Source organism: Arachis ipaensis, chromosome B2 (assembly GCF_059453495.1).
Source record: "Arachis ipaensis isolate K30076 ecotype BB chromosome B2, ASM5945349v1, whole genome shotgun sequence".
In the NCBI taxonomy this organism is placed as follows: domain Eukaryota; kingdom Viridiplantae; phylum Streptophyta; class Magnoliopsida; order Fabales; family Fabaceae; genus Arachis; species Arachis ipaensis.
Genome location: NC_142437.1, coordinates 100,245,522 through 100,261,627, shown reverse-complemented (window position 1 = coordinate 100,261,627; position 16,106 = coordinate 100,245,522). Strand labels below are relative to the sequence as shown.

Below are 16,106 nucleotides of genomic sequence, written 5' to 3'. Positions count from 1 at the left end.
TCTTCCTTTTATGCCTTGCAATCCAAAAACAGACAAAAAAAAATCCCTCTTATATCTTACGTCCATATCTCATAATCTCATATCCCCATCTCTTCTATTCTCTTCCTTCACTCATCACTCATCACTCATCACTCATCACTCATCACTCAACATGCATACTCTCTAGTCTCTGCACATTTTCCTAATGATTCCTTTTGTTTTGTTCCCTTCTCTTGCTTCTAGCTAGTTAGTACTACCCCTTCATCACAGGGTACTTTTTCTTTTTCTTTTATATTTTCATTCTCATCAGAACTGTGAGAGTAACTTCTCTCTGTATTATTGTTCCTAGTATTTCTTCCTTTTCAGGGGTTTCAAATCATTGTAATCTCTTTAACTCAACAAACATATCCTAATAATTCTCTCAACTACTCAAACCACACTAATGGCTCAACAGGTATATGTCATCTTCAATTCCTCTTGTATATTTTTACATGCATAATGCATACACAAATTAAACTGCATATAGGTTGATGCTATGTTATGTACAACTAAAGCCGATATTGCCCCATCTATTTTGATAATGTTGTCACACTTAATTGATAAGATTTCGTAATATCTTTAGAATTGGGAGTGACATGAAGAATTTTAGTTATGGCAGAATAATGTTCATCATGGGTTTAATTTCTTTTCTGTTATCTTTTATTTTTTATTTATTTTTTCAAATCTTTTTTGGTTAATTGATGTAGGAAGAAGGGTGGCCATTGGGGCTGAGGTTATTGAATGCAAGAATCGGAATGGTGAGAAATGGCGATTTATCAGGATCAGTCTCATTCACCACTATGCTCACTAGTTCCACCACCCCTTCAATTGATTCTTCCTCAGATCTTGATACTCAGGAGGTCAGAAATTTCCTTCCAATGAATAAATAAATAAAATGATGTGATTTTGTTGCAATTGATTTGTTTCTCTCCTTAGCTTGTGCTTTTTCATATTTTGTTTTTATTCCTTATGTGCTTTTACAATAATGATGATTCCATTTTATGTTCTTTTTATTATTCTTTCAAGTGATGATAGTCACAGAAGTAATTGGTCTAATCCTTTATTATGTGTATCATGATTTGGCCTTTTTGGTATAAAACAGTGATTTCTACAATACAACCTGCCATGCGGTTACTAATTGCATTGATACTGTGTTTCACTTCTTACCATTGTTCACTTTTTTCTTGTTATTGGTCACATCAAATTCCATATGGAATAGTGCATGCCTTGTACATTTTATTAACTTCATATGATACAGTAATGACTAATGACTAATCTAATCCTATGTACAAAAAAAATTCAGCATCTACAATTTTAACTTTAAAAGATGGAAATTAATTTTATATTTATTAATGATTGGATTAGTTTGACCAAATTGTTTTACAAAATTACCTAACAAGCTATCTATTTTGGATAGTTTTTGTAATTTTCTTGAATTAATGCAATTTTTTATGAGTATCAAATTAATTTACATCTTTTATTGTTAACATTGTAAGTTTTCAATCTTTTTTATATAGTTACAAATAATAATTTTCTCGAATTAGTATTATATAAAATACCTATTATTAATTTGTCCTTTTATATATAATTTCCATAAAAATATGTCAATAATAAATACGAAATTAATTAAAATGATAAAAAATATCTCAATATTTTCTTTAAATAGGATGAAGTGTATTGTATTCAAAAAATGACACCAATCTTTCCTTCTATTTTCTTTGTATATATAAATTTAATGATTAAACTGTTTCATTAGAGAGACAACAAAAATAGTCAACAAAAAATGTGCGTATCCTCAAGCCTATTCATCGAAAAGCTAAAAAATAAACATTGTTGATTCATTATTAATGGCTAGAAACTAAATATTGTTAATTGATAATTAGCTAGTTCCTTTTAATTGTTTTTCGTATTTATCCATGATCAAAATAAAGCCAAAGGTATATATATATATATATATATATATATATATATATCTTTAATTTGAGATACTTTAAAATCTTTCCTAAAATTTGAAGCATGGTTTTGGATTTGGCTGTGTACTATTTGTTAATTTTCTTTCAACAAGATGAAGCTCCTAAACTCTTCAATAAATCCAAAGAACTGAACAGGAAAAAGGAAAACTTGATGTAAATCAACACGCCCATAAAGCAAAATATCATCTTCTTCTTTTTATCCTTTTCTTTTTTCCTTTTCTTTTTTAAAAACAAAAATCTATTAATCTATCTATCTACCATCTTTGATGTTGTTTCTGTAGATTCTTTGGTTCGCATGTGGTCCACACATTATGTTTTGTGAAAAGAAAGTGGCATTGATTTTTCACTTTAGTCTGTCACTGAAGCGGAGCGCAATTTGAATTATGCTCTCGTTGAAAGTTTAGGCCTTCTAATTAATGTATGTTGAAAGTATTTAGCAGCTTGATAAAGTTGCAAACTTGCAACCATATCCTACATTACATCATAACCACCATATTGAAACAATGAAAAATTGAAAACCGACGCTCCAATTTTAAGACTCTTGTTTTGGTAGACAATTGGAAAGTATATTGGTGCCACATTTACCTAAATTTTATTCAAAAAAAAAAAAAAAAACGAAAAACAAAAGAAATGAGTGTGATAATTCCACAATCTAAATTAATTCAGCTAGGATTTTAACAGATTTTAAGTGAAATTGAATTGAAAAAAATACCTGTTGAAATATTTATACAATAAGAATATAAGATTTAATTTTTTTTAAAAAATCTAAAGATATTATTTTTTTTTAGAGTAAAAAATTATTCGATTATCCCATGTTCAAGTTGATTATCATTTGAAGGGTGATAATTGAAATAATAAAAGAACGTTTAACTTGCTCCTCAAGTAAGATCGAATCCGGATCCCAAAGACCCGTATCTAAGTCGGTTCGACCTATGTGGATAAGGCCATATAGCCCATCTTTAGATTTTTTTTTTTTTGGTCTGTTAGTGTTGTAAAATAACTAAATAGATAAGGAAGAAGTAACAAATATAAAATATGAAAATATAATTAGATAACTCAAGTAGTAATATTCACTAGAATTACTATATCAAAAGAGTAGATATAATTAATATATTTAATAATATTAAAGTATATAAGAAAGAGAATAGTATGGAAGAGAGAGAATAGTATAAGAGAGAGAATATTGTTTTATTGTTTGTGTGTGTCTTCCCTTTGCCTCAGTACATGTATTTATAGGCACATAAAGTTTACGTTTCAAACTTCTTCATTCTAAGAATTTATTTCTTTCAACATAGGAAAAATGTGCCACTCATAAATGGGCATCCATCATCCTTATCCATCCATGTCACAACACTCCTCCTTGGATGACCATTTAGGGTTATTGCCTCGTTAAAATCTTACTAAAGAAAAATCCAGTGGGAAAAAAACCTTAGTGAAGGAAAAAGAGTACAATATCCTTTGCGATGGGGACTGCCTCATTAAAAACCTTGTCAAGAAAAACCCAATGGAAAAAAAAATCTGACCAAGAAAAAAGGAGTACAGTCTCACTCTCTTGTCGACATCAGTTAATGTCTCGAAATCGGCGCATCCCAATCTCATGTACCAATCTTTCAAATGAGGATTTTGGGAGTGACTTTGTAAACAAATTTGCCAGATTGTCACTTGAGTGAATCTGTTGGACATCAATTGTCCCTTGATTTTGAAGATCATGAAGTGAAGAAGAATTTGGGAGAAATATACTTTGTTCTATCGCCTTTGATGTGTCCGCCTTTAAGTTGAGCAATGCATGCTGTATTATCTTCAAACAGGACAGTTGGAGCTATCTTATGATCAATCAGTCCACATGATGACAGAATATATTGAATCAGACTCCTCAGCCAAAAACACTCGCGACTAGCTTCATGAATCGCCAGTATTTCAACATGATTAGAGGAGGTTGCTACTATCATCTGTTTCGTGGACCTCCATGATATAGCTGTATCACCATATGTGAACAGATATCCTGTTTGAGATCTCCCTTTATGTGGATCAAACAAGTATCCGGCATCTGCATAGCCAACTAGTTGTGATTTGGATCCATAGGGATAAAACAATTCCATATAAACCGTTCCATGCAGATATCGAAAAATTTGTTTGATTCCACTCCAATGTCTTCTGGTTGGAAAGGAATTATATCTTGCTAGTAAATTCACCGCGAATGATATGTCAGGTCGCGTATTATTAGCAAGATACATTAGCGCTCCAATGGCACTAAGATATGGTACTTCAGGACCAAGGATATCTTCATTCTCTTCTTTAGGACGGAATTGATCATTTTCCACATCCAAAGATCTTACGATCATTGGGGTACTCAAGGGATGTGACTTATCCATATAAAATCTTTTCAAGATCTTCTCTGTGTATGTTGTTTGATGAATAAAGATCCCATTTTTTATATGCTCGATCTGCAAACCAAGACAAAATTTAGTCCTTCCAAGATCTTTCATCTCAAACTCTTCTTTTAGAGTTTTTATAATTGTTAGAATCTCTTCAGGAGTCCCAATGATATTTAAATCATCAACGTACACAGCAATTATAATGAATCTAGATGTAGATTTTTTTTATGAAAATATATGGACAGATATCATTATTCTTAAATCCATTTTTGGCCAGATACTCAGTAAGATGATTATACCACATTCGTCCAGATTACTTCAGACCATATAAAGATCTTTGCAATTTGACTGAGTATAACCCTTGCGAATATTCATTGGATGGTTTAGATATCTTTAGTCCTTCAGGAACTTTCATATAGATATCCCGATCTAATGAGCCGTATAAATAGGCTGTTACCACATCCATTAAATGCATATGCAATTTATGATATGCAGATAAACTGACCAAATAACGCAATATTATCGCATCCACTATAGGGGAATACGTTTCTTCATAATCTATACCGGGCCTTTGTGAAAAACCTTGTGCCACAAGTCAGGCTTTATAGCACACAACTTCATTTTTCTCATTTCGTTTTCTCACAAATACCCATCGGTATCCAACAGGTTTTACATCTTCAGGTGTACGGACTACAGGTCCAAAGACTTCACGTTTAGCAAGTGAGTCTAAATCAACCTTCATGGCTTCTTCCCATTTTGGTCAATCATTCATTTGTCGACATTCTTCGACTGATCTTGGCTCAAGATCCTTACTTTCATGCATGATATTTAATATCACATTATATGCAAATATTTCATTCACAATTGTCTTATTTCGATCCCATTTCTCTCTTGTAAAGACATAATTTATCGAGATCTCATCATTTTCACAATATTCAGGTACCTGAACGTCTTCTGGCGTTAAAATTATATCAGAATTTTGGACAACTGCAGGTGTCTTTACTGTGTCTTTTTCAACAGGAATAGTATTTACCTCTTTTCTCTTTCGAGAATTTTTATCTTTGGAACCGACAGGGCTGCCACGCTTCTGGCGTGTATTTGCTTCAGTGGTTATTTGTCCTACTGGGACATCAATTTGAATTGGGACATTTTCTGCCCTGCCACACTTCTGGCGTGAATTTGCTTCAATGGCTACTTGTCCTACTGGGACATCAATTCGAATTGGGGCATTTTTCGCTGGTATATAAGATTTGGTTATCCTCTTTGTATCGAAAAATGTATCAGACAATTCATTTACTATTCTTTGCAAATGTATAATCTTTTAAACTTCTAGTTTACATTGCCCTTATTGAGGATCTAAATGCATCAACGATGATGCATTCCAATTAAGTTCATTTTCAGGAAGCTTATTCTCTCCCCCTAATATTGAAAATTTTGATTCATCAAAATGACAATCTACAAACCGGGCTTTAAATACATCTTTCGTTTGTATCTCAAGATACCTTACTATACAAGGAGAATCATATCCAACATATATCCCCAATTTTCTTTGGAGTTCCATTTTGGTGCGATTAGGTGATGCAATGGGAACATATATCGCACACCCGAATATTGTTAAATGGGAAATATTTGGCTGTTAGCCAAAAGCTAGTTGCATAGGAGAGAACTGATGGTAACTCGTTGGCCTCAAACGAATAAGTGCTGCGGCATGTAAAACAGCATGCCCCCAAACTGAGGTTGGGAGATTTGTTCTCATAAGCAAAGGTCTAGCAATCAATTGGAGGCGTTTAATAAGTGATTCTGCTAACCCATTTTGTGTGTGAACATAAGCTACTGGATGTTCAACACTTATTCCATTAGCCATACAATAAGCATCAAAAGCTTGGAAAGTAAATTCACCAACATTATCAAGACGAATTGCTTTGATTGGATTTTCTGGAAATTGTGCTTTTAATCGAATAATTTGAGCCAGTAATCTCGCAAACGCCAAGTTGCGAGAGGACAATAAGCACGCATGTGACCATCTCGAAGATGCGTCTATCAGAACCATAAAATATCTAAAAGATCCACATGGTGGATGAATAGGTCCACATATATCACCTTGAATCCTTTCTAGGAATTCAGGGGACTCAAATCCAACCTTTACTGGTGATGGTCTTAAAATTATCTTTCCCTGAGAACATGCAGCAGAATCTTCTGGTTATTTAGTGAATGTCCATGTGAGTTTTCAATAATTTTCCTCATCATGGTTGTTCCCGGATGACCCAATCGGTCGTGCCAAGTTATGAAATCATTTGGACTAGGAAACTTCTGGTTTACAATGGCATGTGATTCAATTGCACTAATCTTGGTATAATATAACCCAGATGAAAGTGAGGGTAATTTTTCTAATATAACTTTCTTATTTGAATCATGAGTTGTGATACATAAGTACTCATGATTTCCCTCATTCATAGTCTCAATATGATATCCATTTCGACGAATATCTTTAAAACTCAATAAGTTTCTTCGAGACTTGGTAAACAATAGTGCATTATTTATTATGAATTTTGTTCCTTCAGGAAACAAAATTATAGCTCTTCCGGAACCTTCTATCACATTGCACGAGCCAATAATAGTATTAACACATTCTTCTTTTGGCACAAGATGGGTAAAATATATATTACTTTTAAGAATAGTGTGCGAACTTGCACTATCCGCAAGACAAGTATCTTCAGAATATATCCTTGCCATTTTTCTTCAAAAATAAATAATAATAATAATAATAATAATAATAATAATAATAATAATAATAATAATAATAATAATAATAAAAATAAAATGAGTAAAAGTACATGCACGGTAAAATTATTTACATGAATACTTAACAAACACACATATTAAACTATTTCATCATTGAGCAAATAGCCAATATTTCCTTCAGGATCTTCAAAGAAATTAGATACATCATAATGTGTGGTGAAATTTTCATAATTTGAAACAAAATTTGTTTCCTTTCCTTTGTCATCCTTTTTTAAGGATGCTTGATAAAGATCAACTAGGTGCCTTGGGGTATGACAGGTACGTGACCAATGGTCCTTTCCACCACAATGGAAGCATTTATCCTCAATTGATTTACTTTGTCCATTATTTCTTTCTTTATCCCACTTCTGGTGAGATCCTCTCTGTTGAACATAATTTATTTTCCTTCCATAATTTTTCTTGTTACTAAAACCTTGCCATTTACCTCTTTTGGGGTAGTTTGCCGCATTTACTTCAGGAAATGGGGCGGCGCCAGCTGGGCGCGCTTCATGATTCTTTTAAGAGTAACTCATTGTTGCGCTCGGCAACAAGAAGGCAAGAAATTAGCTCAAAAAAATTTTTTCAATCCTTTTTCTCGATTGCTACTACAGGAGCACATTCGAGGCATGGAAGGTCAAGAAAGTTTTTCCTAACATATCGGGTTTGAGGAAGTATCACATGATTGTACCTTTCTTCAAGGTCTTTCCACATATCTCCAGAATCTTTTAATGTGAGATATTCATTTTTCAATCATACGTTAAGATGACGATAAAGGAAAATCATAGCTTTGGCTTTATCCTTCTGGGATGTATTATTTTCAGCCTTAATAGTATCTTCAAGATCCATTGAATCAAGATGGATTTTAGTATATAGCATCTATGATAAATAATTATTTTTAGATATATCAAAAGTATTAAATTCAAGATGAAAGAGTTTCGACATAATAAAAATTTGTTACCTGAAGTCTTCCTAAAACTTCGTTAGAGCTTCGTGCTGATAACGTGTTGTAAAATAATTAAATAAATAAGGAAAAAATAACAAATATAAAATATGAAAATATAATTAGATAACTCAAGTAATAATATTCACTAGAATTACTATATCAAAATAATAGATATAATTAATATATTTAATAATATTAAAGTATATAAAAAAGAGAATAGTACGAAAGAGAGAGAATAATATTAGAGAAAATATGGATTAGACTTATATATAGTGGGTCCAGATATAAGATATGAATAGTAAATATTTTTTACCCATGCAACGATATTTTAAAGAAGTATTTTCTAGTTGTACAATGCTAAGGTACATTATACCTTTCCATGAACAGTAAAAAGTATTCCTTTTATAATAAAAAAAAATAAAAAGATATAAAATATATATGTTCTCCACAAATTTAAGTAAGAATCTTTTACTTTTTTTTTTAATTTTATCTTTTATAAAACAAAAAAAAAGCTTCTTCTCTAATTTAAGAGATAATAATATACTAATAGTAGACGGTATTATTAATTTACTATCTTAAAGTATAAAGAGTAGTCGCTAACATTTCTTCTTTTATATACATGTATGATTTTTTTTTTCAAATAAATTTTGTTCCCACATTCTTCAACCGTTATGACAAGGCTCGCTTCCCATATATATCGAAATAATATGATAATTTTAATTAAAAATCTAGAACAAATTATACTCCCTCCATTTTTTAACATTAATAATTCAATATATACCTAAACATGAATTGTATCCAAATACATTTGAGTGTTGAACATACCTAACATTCAGAAGTGACAGATTTTAATAGTAATTCTAGAGAATTTCTCTGACCAACTTCAACATATGGATTATTATAGTCCACAGGAACATTCTTCCATGACAGGAGCATCACACTAGGGAGCCTCATTGGTATCTCTAGCTTCTTAACACTCTCGAGAAGATCAACAACAACAACAATGGAGGAGCCTTCATCATCAAATAATAAAAAAAAGAATCATCACAAGCTGATGAAACCATACTGGTTATTCTCACTTTGTTCAAAGCTAAATACTGATGCAGTGATTCTGCATAGTGATGCTGATGCTCCTTCTCTCGGTCAGTACCTCGAGGCAGAGAGAAGAGCAGCAGCCGCCACCGCCACAAGTAATAATCAAAGAAGGAACCAATGTCAAGAAATGTATGTACCTAATGATTTTGACACAATTCAAGATTCAAATTCACTATTTCATGGAGACCAAGTTGCTGTTCTGTCACCAGATTCAATGGATGAAGAAGAGGAGGCAAATAAAGAATGGGAACAAAGCAACAATAGATTTGGAGCAACAATAATTTTCCCTTGTTTATGTGGATAAACCATTTAATCTATTTGATCTCTTCTTTTACCTTTTTTCTTTTTAAAAAGCATATGATTTAATTTAATGATCCGGAGTTCTTTGGTTGTTACAGCATAATCTGAACTTCTTCACATGTTTGTTCATAAACTTCCAATGGAGTTAGAGACCTACATTTTATACTCAATTCAATCCAAAATTTGCTTCAGTTGTCAACCCTCAAAAGATATTATATTCTCTAATGTTATTTGTTAAGAGCTTAAAATAGAACTCATTGACAATAAAATTAATTGGAGTATTCTGCAAAGCAATAAACTATATTTTATGAACAGTCAAGATAAATATGTCAAGATCTTTCCAGTTTCCATATTGCAATCTAGCAAGCAACCTTAAGGAATTGAAGTGAACATTTAAACATCAACAACTCTAATTCAGGTGAAAACTTTTCTTCCACCCACAAGGGTGATGAATGAATACAATCTGTTTTTTACTATTACAAATCCATAGAGGTTTACCACAATGGAGCTTCAACTTCAGGGCATATTAATAACCTTAATATCATGAATACTATACTTTATAATTTGGTGAAAAAAAAAGTAAAAGAAAAAAACAGAAATTCCTGGTGCCCCAAGTGCAGCCAACTGAATATTAGACTACAAAGACTCAAACACACCATTCAAGAATTCGGCTCACCTATTGTCTTGCATGATCTTAGCGATGATCCATCAGACAAGGCGAAAAAATTGAACTCGAATTTAATACTTAATGTAGCTATTCCCCAGCATGTGTAGACCCATCACTCATAACAGTTTCCTTCTGTCATGGAGGCCCAAAAAATAACACCCTTATCGATGCTAAGCAATCCCCTCTCATTGCTTTTCGGCCTCAATCTTTCCTGAATTGCGCCCAGCGATCTTTCCAAAGGAGCCCATGGCTGACAAACTCTTGAAGCTGCTGCTCCCTTCACTGAAATTTGATTTTCTAGACCTTCTTGGCTTTGTAGGGTTGGACTCGGCTTCTGTTTCACTGCTAATCTTGATTTTAGCAACAATTAATTGAAGAATGGTGCCTCGGCAAAATGGACAAGCAGGACCGGGGGCACAAGTCGTGGCTGGATCGGGCTTCTTGTGGCAGCAAAGTGCAAGGGTGCAATGAGCACACATTTGATGGCCACAAGGTCTGACCTCAATTGTACATGCTTGGTCAAAACATATACAGCATAATTCCAGATTGCTTTCCTGTATGAGTAGTACATAACGAGAAATAAGTAAGTCATTGCTTATTACTTGTTTTCCGGGGGAAAAAACTTAAATACATGTAAAGCAAGAAAGTATTTGACTATGCTCGAGTTCAAGCATTAACAAAACATTTTATTGTTTCAACAAGGAATCGGATTAACCTGATCAAGATTCTTGGGAAGTAGAATCAATTATCAAAATGTTAAAGAGATACGCAGAAGTTATCTTAAATCATAACAAGATCTGTGGAAAGTCAGTTGCCTATGTTCAAGTGGAGCACACTTGGATCTGAATGATTAAAAGTACTATGAGCATAAAGAACTACAAGTAGATATTAAAGAAAAAAAAAAAACTACATTGCATTTGCCAATGCATTATTTTACCAACGCCAATGGCATAAATTTCATGTATGCCAAAGAAACTTATGGGACACAACCATATTAAAATATTGGTTTAAATATATGTTCTATAAATATAAGGCATTTTGGTTTTGGTGCCACAGTTTCCATCATTAGGATTTGGTCCTTATCTCCTAGATCTATTATTGAATGGTGATGCTTAATATAGAGTATAGACTACAAAAATATCAGCATATATTTATAATGACAAAAAAAAAACAAATTGTCCAATAGTTTTAATGCTTATGCACATAATCTAAAGTACTTATAAGAACCAACGTTTAGAACGGCAGGGACTAAAAACAATAAAAAGGAAACATAAGGGACCAAAACCCAAACAAAAATTTTTATAAGGAGCAAAATAAACTGACTTAAATGATAAATTTATTAGGACTAGATACATATTAGAATAGGTAAGTTGTACCTCAGAGTCGGAAGCAATATCATCATCATCTTTGCTTTCTGAATGCAATATTGATGGCAGTCTATCCGCCTCCTTTAACAGAGTCTTTTCTCTCTCCTTGTTAGCTTCTAGCAAGGCCTTCTCCAGTAAAGCCTTTGCTTCCTGATTGAGCTCGCTGATGAACTTTAACGGGGACGGCCAAACAAGCGGCGCTGCTGATGAAGGATCAAGAAGGGCAGCGCATGCCTTGTGCTTGTGCTTAAGAGCAACTGTGAATGGTATTCTCCTGCAACGAGTCATTTGTAACAAGATCAAAATAAGATCTTAATGTGGTTGTTAGTGCTTTCATTGAGTAAGAACTCAAGGAAAATTCGAATAAATACTGTATTACTTATTAAACAAATATTTTATAACCATATTAGAGTGAATAGAACACAAAAGTAAATAGTGAAACAAAGAAGCTTTTAATATAAGGCCTATTATTACTTTAACCAAGAGCACTGCTGTATCGGACAAAAAATAGTGTTAACTTCTCCAGTTGTAAGTTTAAGAGCTTTGAGTTACAAAAAGGGTATTATAAGTTTAAGCACCAAGTTATGGCAAATGTACTATCAACGATACATATACTCATGTTTTGCGTGTTTGTTGCTGGTTTATTCAGCTAATCAATTTCAGCTTTAAAGTATGAAATCCCAAATGTTCTAGAAGGTGATTTGTTAACCAATAAATCAAATTGCATAGTGTCAAACAGTTAAATTTTAAGTCAAAAAGTGAGGCTTCTTGGTTTACTTTATTCCTTATTAAGCATAGAGTGAAATTAACATTCAAACTTTGCACGCAACTACTTTCAAGTTGACATAATAGTGATTAATCACATATCATTTAGTGTTTCCCTGTATTCAATGGTATTAACATAAATGGAAATGATAATTACCTGGTTTTTGAGAGCTAAAACATAGTTACTAAAATGATAATAGGGGGATGAGTATGGTTTGTTTCAATACACAAGTTGTTACATTTTGTGATTAAATTACAAGTATTTCTTTAGGAGGTGTTTTGGTTTTTTTTTTTTTTTGGTTTTTTGTTTATAAGTAGTTCACAGAAACTCAACCTGCCTAAAGAAGCAGGGACAATCCATCACACAATACTTGCAATAAAAAAATATCAAAAGATATCAAGAACTCATAAATATATGAAGACATTAGGGATAGAAACGTCTTTGGAGAACGAGGCAGAGACAAAATAAACTCCAAGAATATCCCTTTCAACGCTACCTGAGAGATAATTCAGTACGTAGTTCGCTAGTCGGAGAATATGGTCTGCAATATGCAAGTAACTATGAATTGGAACAGGAAACTTCTTACCCAGAAGAATCTAATTGCAGCCTATCTGCTCCCCAAGCAAGCAACATCCGGACACAGTCCATGGAGCCACCACGGGCAGCCATATGAAGCGGCATACTCCCAGGGTAACTGCAGAAAACCTTGATCAATGATACAATACAAATGATAAAATCGCCAACATCTACCTATGATATATACTAATCATATAACTTTCAATATAATTACCCATATCCACCAGTTGAAGCACAAACAAGAGCCCCAGTATCCAAAAGGGCGTGGAGACACTCAGGCCGCCTTTGACGAGCAGCAAGGTGCAGCGGGGTGGCACCATTTCCATCTCTTATATTCACGAATCTGGCGAATCCCCTGACAATGCAACATTTGAGCAATTCTAAATTTAGTGACATTCATGTTTGTCTTATTTTGCACCCGAATTTGAGGGATATGAAACGGAGAGTGAGAGAGAAGTGAATCTAACCATGAATCAGCAACAGGTGTGGAATGAGCAGCAGAAAGAATAGCCTTAAGGCAATCTGCATGACCGTAATAAGCAGCATAGTGCAAGCATGTTCGTCGTCGCGAAGAGTCAAACATCAATATCTGAAACGATACACACAATTAATACCATTCATCCAATTGTGTAATCTATCCTATGATAAAAAAGATCACCACCACTCCAAGGGATTTCGTATTAACTTATTTAGTCCCAATCTCTCCTTTTCTTCTCTTTTCTCTCAAAATTCTCAACAAAGATCTTTCGCCTGAAAAATTAATTCGTTTTAATATAAACTAATCCAAACATAGACTATATTTCAATTTTTTTTTCTTTAAAAAAAAAAACTAATAAAGTAATAAAGCATAACATACATTAGCTCCAGCTTGAATAAGCTTTTCTACACAACCAGTCCTTCCATTCATCGCAGCCAACATTAATGGAGTCTACAAGCAAAACGCAACAAAAAAGAATCAGAATCAAAATAAAATCTTCGAAATTTCAACATTCATAAAAAGATTCCAACTAGAAAATCATCATAAACCATCAATCCTGAACTCTATGACTTAAACACCGCATTGAGCTTACTTTATTTGATCCCTGACTGGGATATTCAAAGTTTTTTGACCAAGACTAGAATTGACTCCTCCACACTTAGTTAAAGGAGGACGAGAAACCTTATTTGTTTACTCAATGTGAGGATCATAAAAAAAATTAAATTAAAAAATAACTTATAATTTACAAACCTGTTTATAGCGGTTCAAGATGTCTGCTTTAACATCTCGCTCCAGCAACATAGAAAGAACCTAAATCAAAATTAAAAATAAAGTTAAGTAACAAACAAATAAATGAGAACCAATGAACAAAACAAAAGACAAGAAAATAAAAAGAAAAATGAACCTGGATTCTCCCATTGGCAGCAGCTACATGAAGAAGTGACAACTTTGCACGGCCATTGGAGTGTTCTAAGAGAGAAGGGTGTTCCTTCAACATAGCTTCAACAATCTCCAACTCACCATCGGCAACTGCACCAAACAGTGCAGCAACACTACCCTTCTCATGGCTGTTGTGGTGATGATTGGTGCAGCTATGGCTTTGACCCATTTTCCCCCACTCTCTCTCTCTTTACCTCTCCTCGATCTCCGGAACTTGATGATCAGCTCTTTGTAAACTAGCAGAGAGGTGATCCCGAAGTTCCACCACACGCCGCCGTGCACGGTGGTGGTGGGGGATGGTAGTTGAGTTTGGTGGGAAGAGGGAAGGTGTAGATTTGATGAATGAGTGAGTAGTAATATTGTGAGTTGCCTCGTGGTTTGGACTTTGGACCAGCCCGCCGCGGTTTCGGGCAGCCTGACCGAACTCTGCATCAAACACTTTATTATTTGTTAATCTCCGTTCATACTTCCCACTTGACCCTCCACTATTTTTAACTTCTTTTTCTTTCTTTTAATTAAATAATAAATACAATACTTTTATATGGTAAAATTATATCAAATAAAATAATTTTTTTTTTAAATTTAAGAGTGAGATTCGAATCAGCAATTTATAAGTGAGTATGAAAAAATTATGTCATTTAAGTTATAACTCGATGGCATAAAAATTATTTCTTTTGGTAAGAAAAAAAGCTACCAAAACGTTTTATCATGTATAATATATATTTTTTATAAATTTATCAAAAATTGTCATTTTTTACTTAATTCTATTTTTTATTAAAAAATTTCTTATTTTATATACGCTGCTTAATAAGTTATAATTTCCTACTATTCTAATTTAAAATGTCACCATCGAATTAATTTTTTGTATATCTTGGTATTTATGAAAATGTTAATTTCTATCATCTTAATAAATTTATTTTTTTTAATTTGCTTTTATATATTTTTTTGGTGACTAATTTGCTTTTATATATAAAAACAAATTGCTTTTATATAACTGTCATGAATGAATAAAAATATAAAAATTAGAAAAAATATATATGAAAAATGAATATATTATATTTAATTATATGTTAAGAATTATATTTTTTATAAAATGAATAATTAAATCAAATATTGATAAAATTGTAAAACACACGGAATAAACTCTAATATATTGAAAACTCCAAATATTTAACTCTTTAATAAAAATATCTTAGCATCTATGATGCTTAATTTTAGTTTAATTTTATTTTAGATCTTATAAAATATCATATAAATATTTATAAAATTATATATTATAAAAATTGATTTAAAATTTAATATAAGATTTATTACTCCAATGTTGGGTCTCATTTTAATTTAAATTTTAATTTAAATTATATCATAAAATTATTTTTAATTATTTTAAATAATTTTAATTAAATTGTAAAAATTACAAAAATAATAATTATATACCATAAAAATATTACACACTAATAAAAATAAATTTTAAAATAACCTAATTAAACATAACATCGTTAAAAAAACCACATGACATATTTAAAACATTACATAAATAACATAATAAGGGTTAAGTACGATTTTAGTCCCTAAGATATGGGTTGAAAATTTTTTTCGTCTCTAACTTTTTTTTGCTTACAAAAACATTCCTAAGGTTTAACCTAGTTTAAAATCGTCCTTCGAACCAAAATATCATTCCCCTTCTTCCCCAAAATCCTCATTTTCTATTCCTCTTTTTCTTCTTCTCCATCCCAACATCATCTCTTCTTCTTTTTTCTTCTTTTTCATCGAAGCATCAGCAACAACAATGAAACAATGTAATAAATATTTAAAAAAAAAAATAACTAGA

The 16,106-nt window shown here is 32.2% G+C and overlaps 2 protein-coding genes across 5 annotated transcripts; one reads left to right on the top strand and one right to left on the bottom strand.

Annotated features, from left to right (window-relative positions):
• The first annotated feature begins 22 nt into the window (after nt 1-22).
• Nucleotides 23-9,693, top strand: LOC107628433 (uncharacterized). 3 transcript variants are annotated; one of them, XM_016331104.3, is made up of 4 exons: nt 23-250; nt 346-433; nt 726-878; nt 8,995-9,693. In XM_016331104.3, the coding sequence occupies exons 2-4, from the start codon at nt 422-424 to the stop codon at nt 9,487-9,489; spliced, it is 660 nt and encodes a 219-aa protein (XP_016186590.1). In that variant the 5' UTR covers nt 23-250; nt 346-421; the 3' UTR covers nt 9,490-9,693. The 3 variants fall into 3 exon arrangements, with proteins under 3 accessions (XP_016186590.1, XP_016186591.1, XP_088359739.1); XM_016331105.3 differs by having other exon boundaries at nt 329-433; XM_088503613.1 differs by having other exon boundaries at nt 23-433.
• Nucleotides 9,694-9,898: 205 nt separating this feature from the next.
• On the bottom strand, nt 9,899-14,818 carry LOC107625562 (putative E3 ubiquitin-protein ligase XBAT31). 2 transcript variants are annotated; one of them, XM_088503612.1, is made up of 8 exons: nt 14,244-14,818; nt 14,090-14,149; nt 13,718-13,789; nt 13,329-13,450; nt 13,076-13,216; nt 12,872-12,979; nt 11,325-11,793; nt 9,899-11,058 (listed from the first exon to the last, which is right to left on the bottom strand). In XM_088503612.1, exons 1-7 carry the CDS (start codon nt 14,445-14,447, stop codon nt 11,370-11,372), a joined length of 1,131 nt encoding a protein of 376 aa, XP_088359738.1. In that variant the 5' UTR covers nt 14,448-14,818; the 3' UTR covers nt 9,899-11,058; nt 11,325-11,369. The 2 variants fall into 2 exon arrangements, with proteins under 2 accessions (XP_088359738.1, XP_016183716.1); XM_016328230.3 differs by having other exon boundaries at nt 9,899-10,706; nt 11,529-11,793; nt 14,244-14,765.
• Between the last annotated feature and the right edge of the window lie 1,288 nt (nt 14,819-16,106).

Coding starts and splice junctions, on each gene's coding strand:
- LOC107628433 (XM_016331104.3), top strand. Junction 879..8,994: donor CAGATCTTGATACTCAGGAG/GTCAGAAATTTC, acceptor GGATTATTATAG/TCCACAGGAACATTCTTCCA.
- LOC107625562 (XM_016328230.3), bottom strand. CDS start 14,447: ATGGGTCAAAGCCATAGCTGCACCAATCATCACCACAACAGCCATGAG. Junction 12,980..13,075: donor GCTTCAACTGGTGGATATGG/GTAATTATATTG, acceptor GGTTTTCTGCAG/TTACCCTGGGAGTATGCCGC. Junction 11,794..12,871: donor CTGCAATTAGATTCTTCTGG/GTAAGAAGTTTC, acceptor GACTCGTTGCAG/GAGAATACCATTCACAGTTG.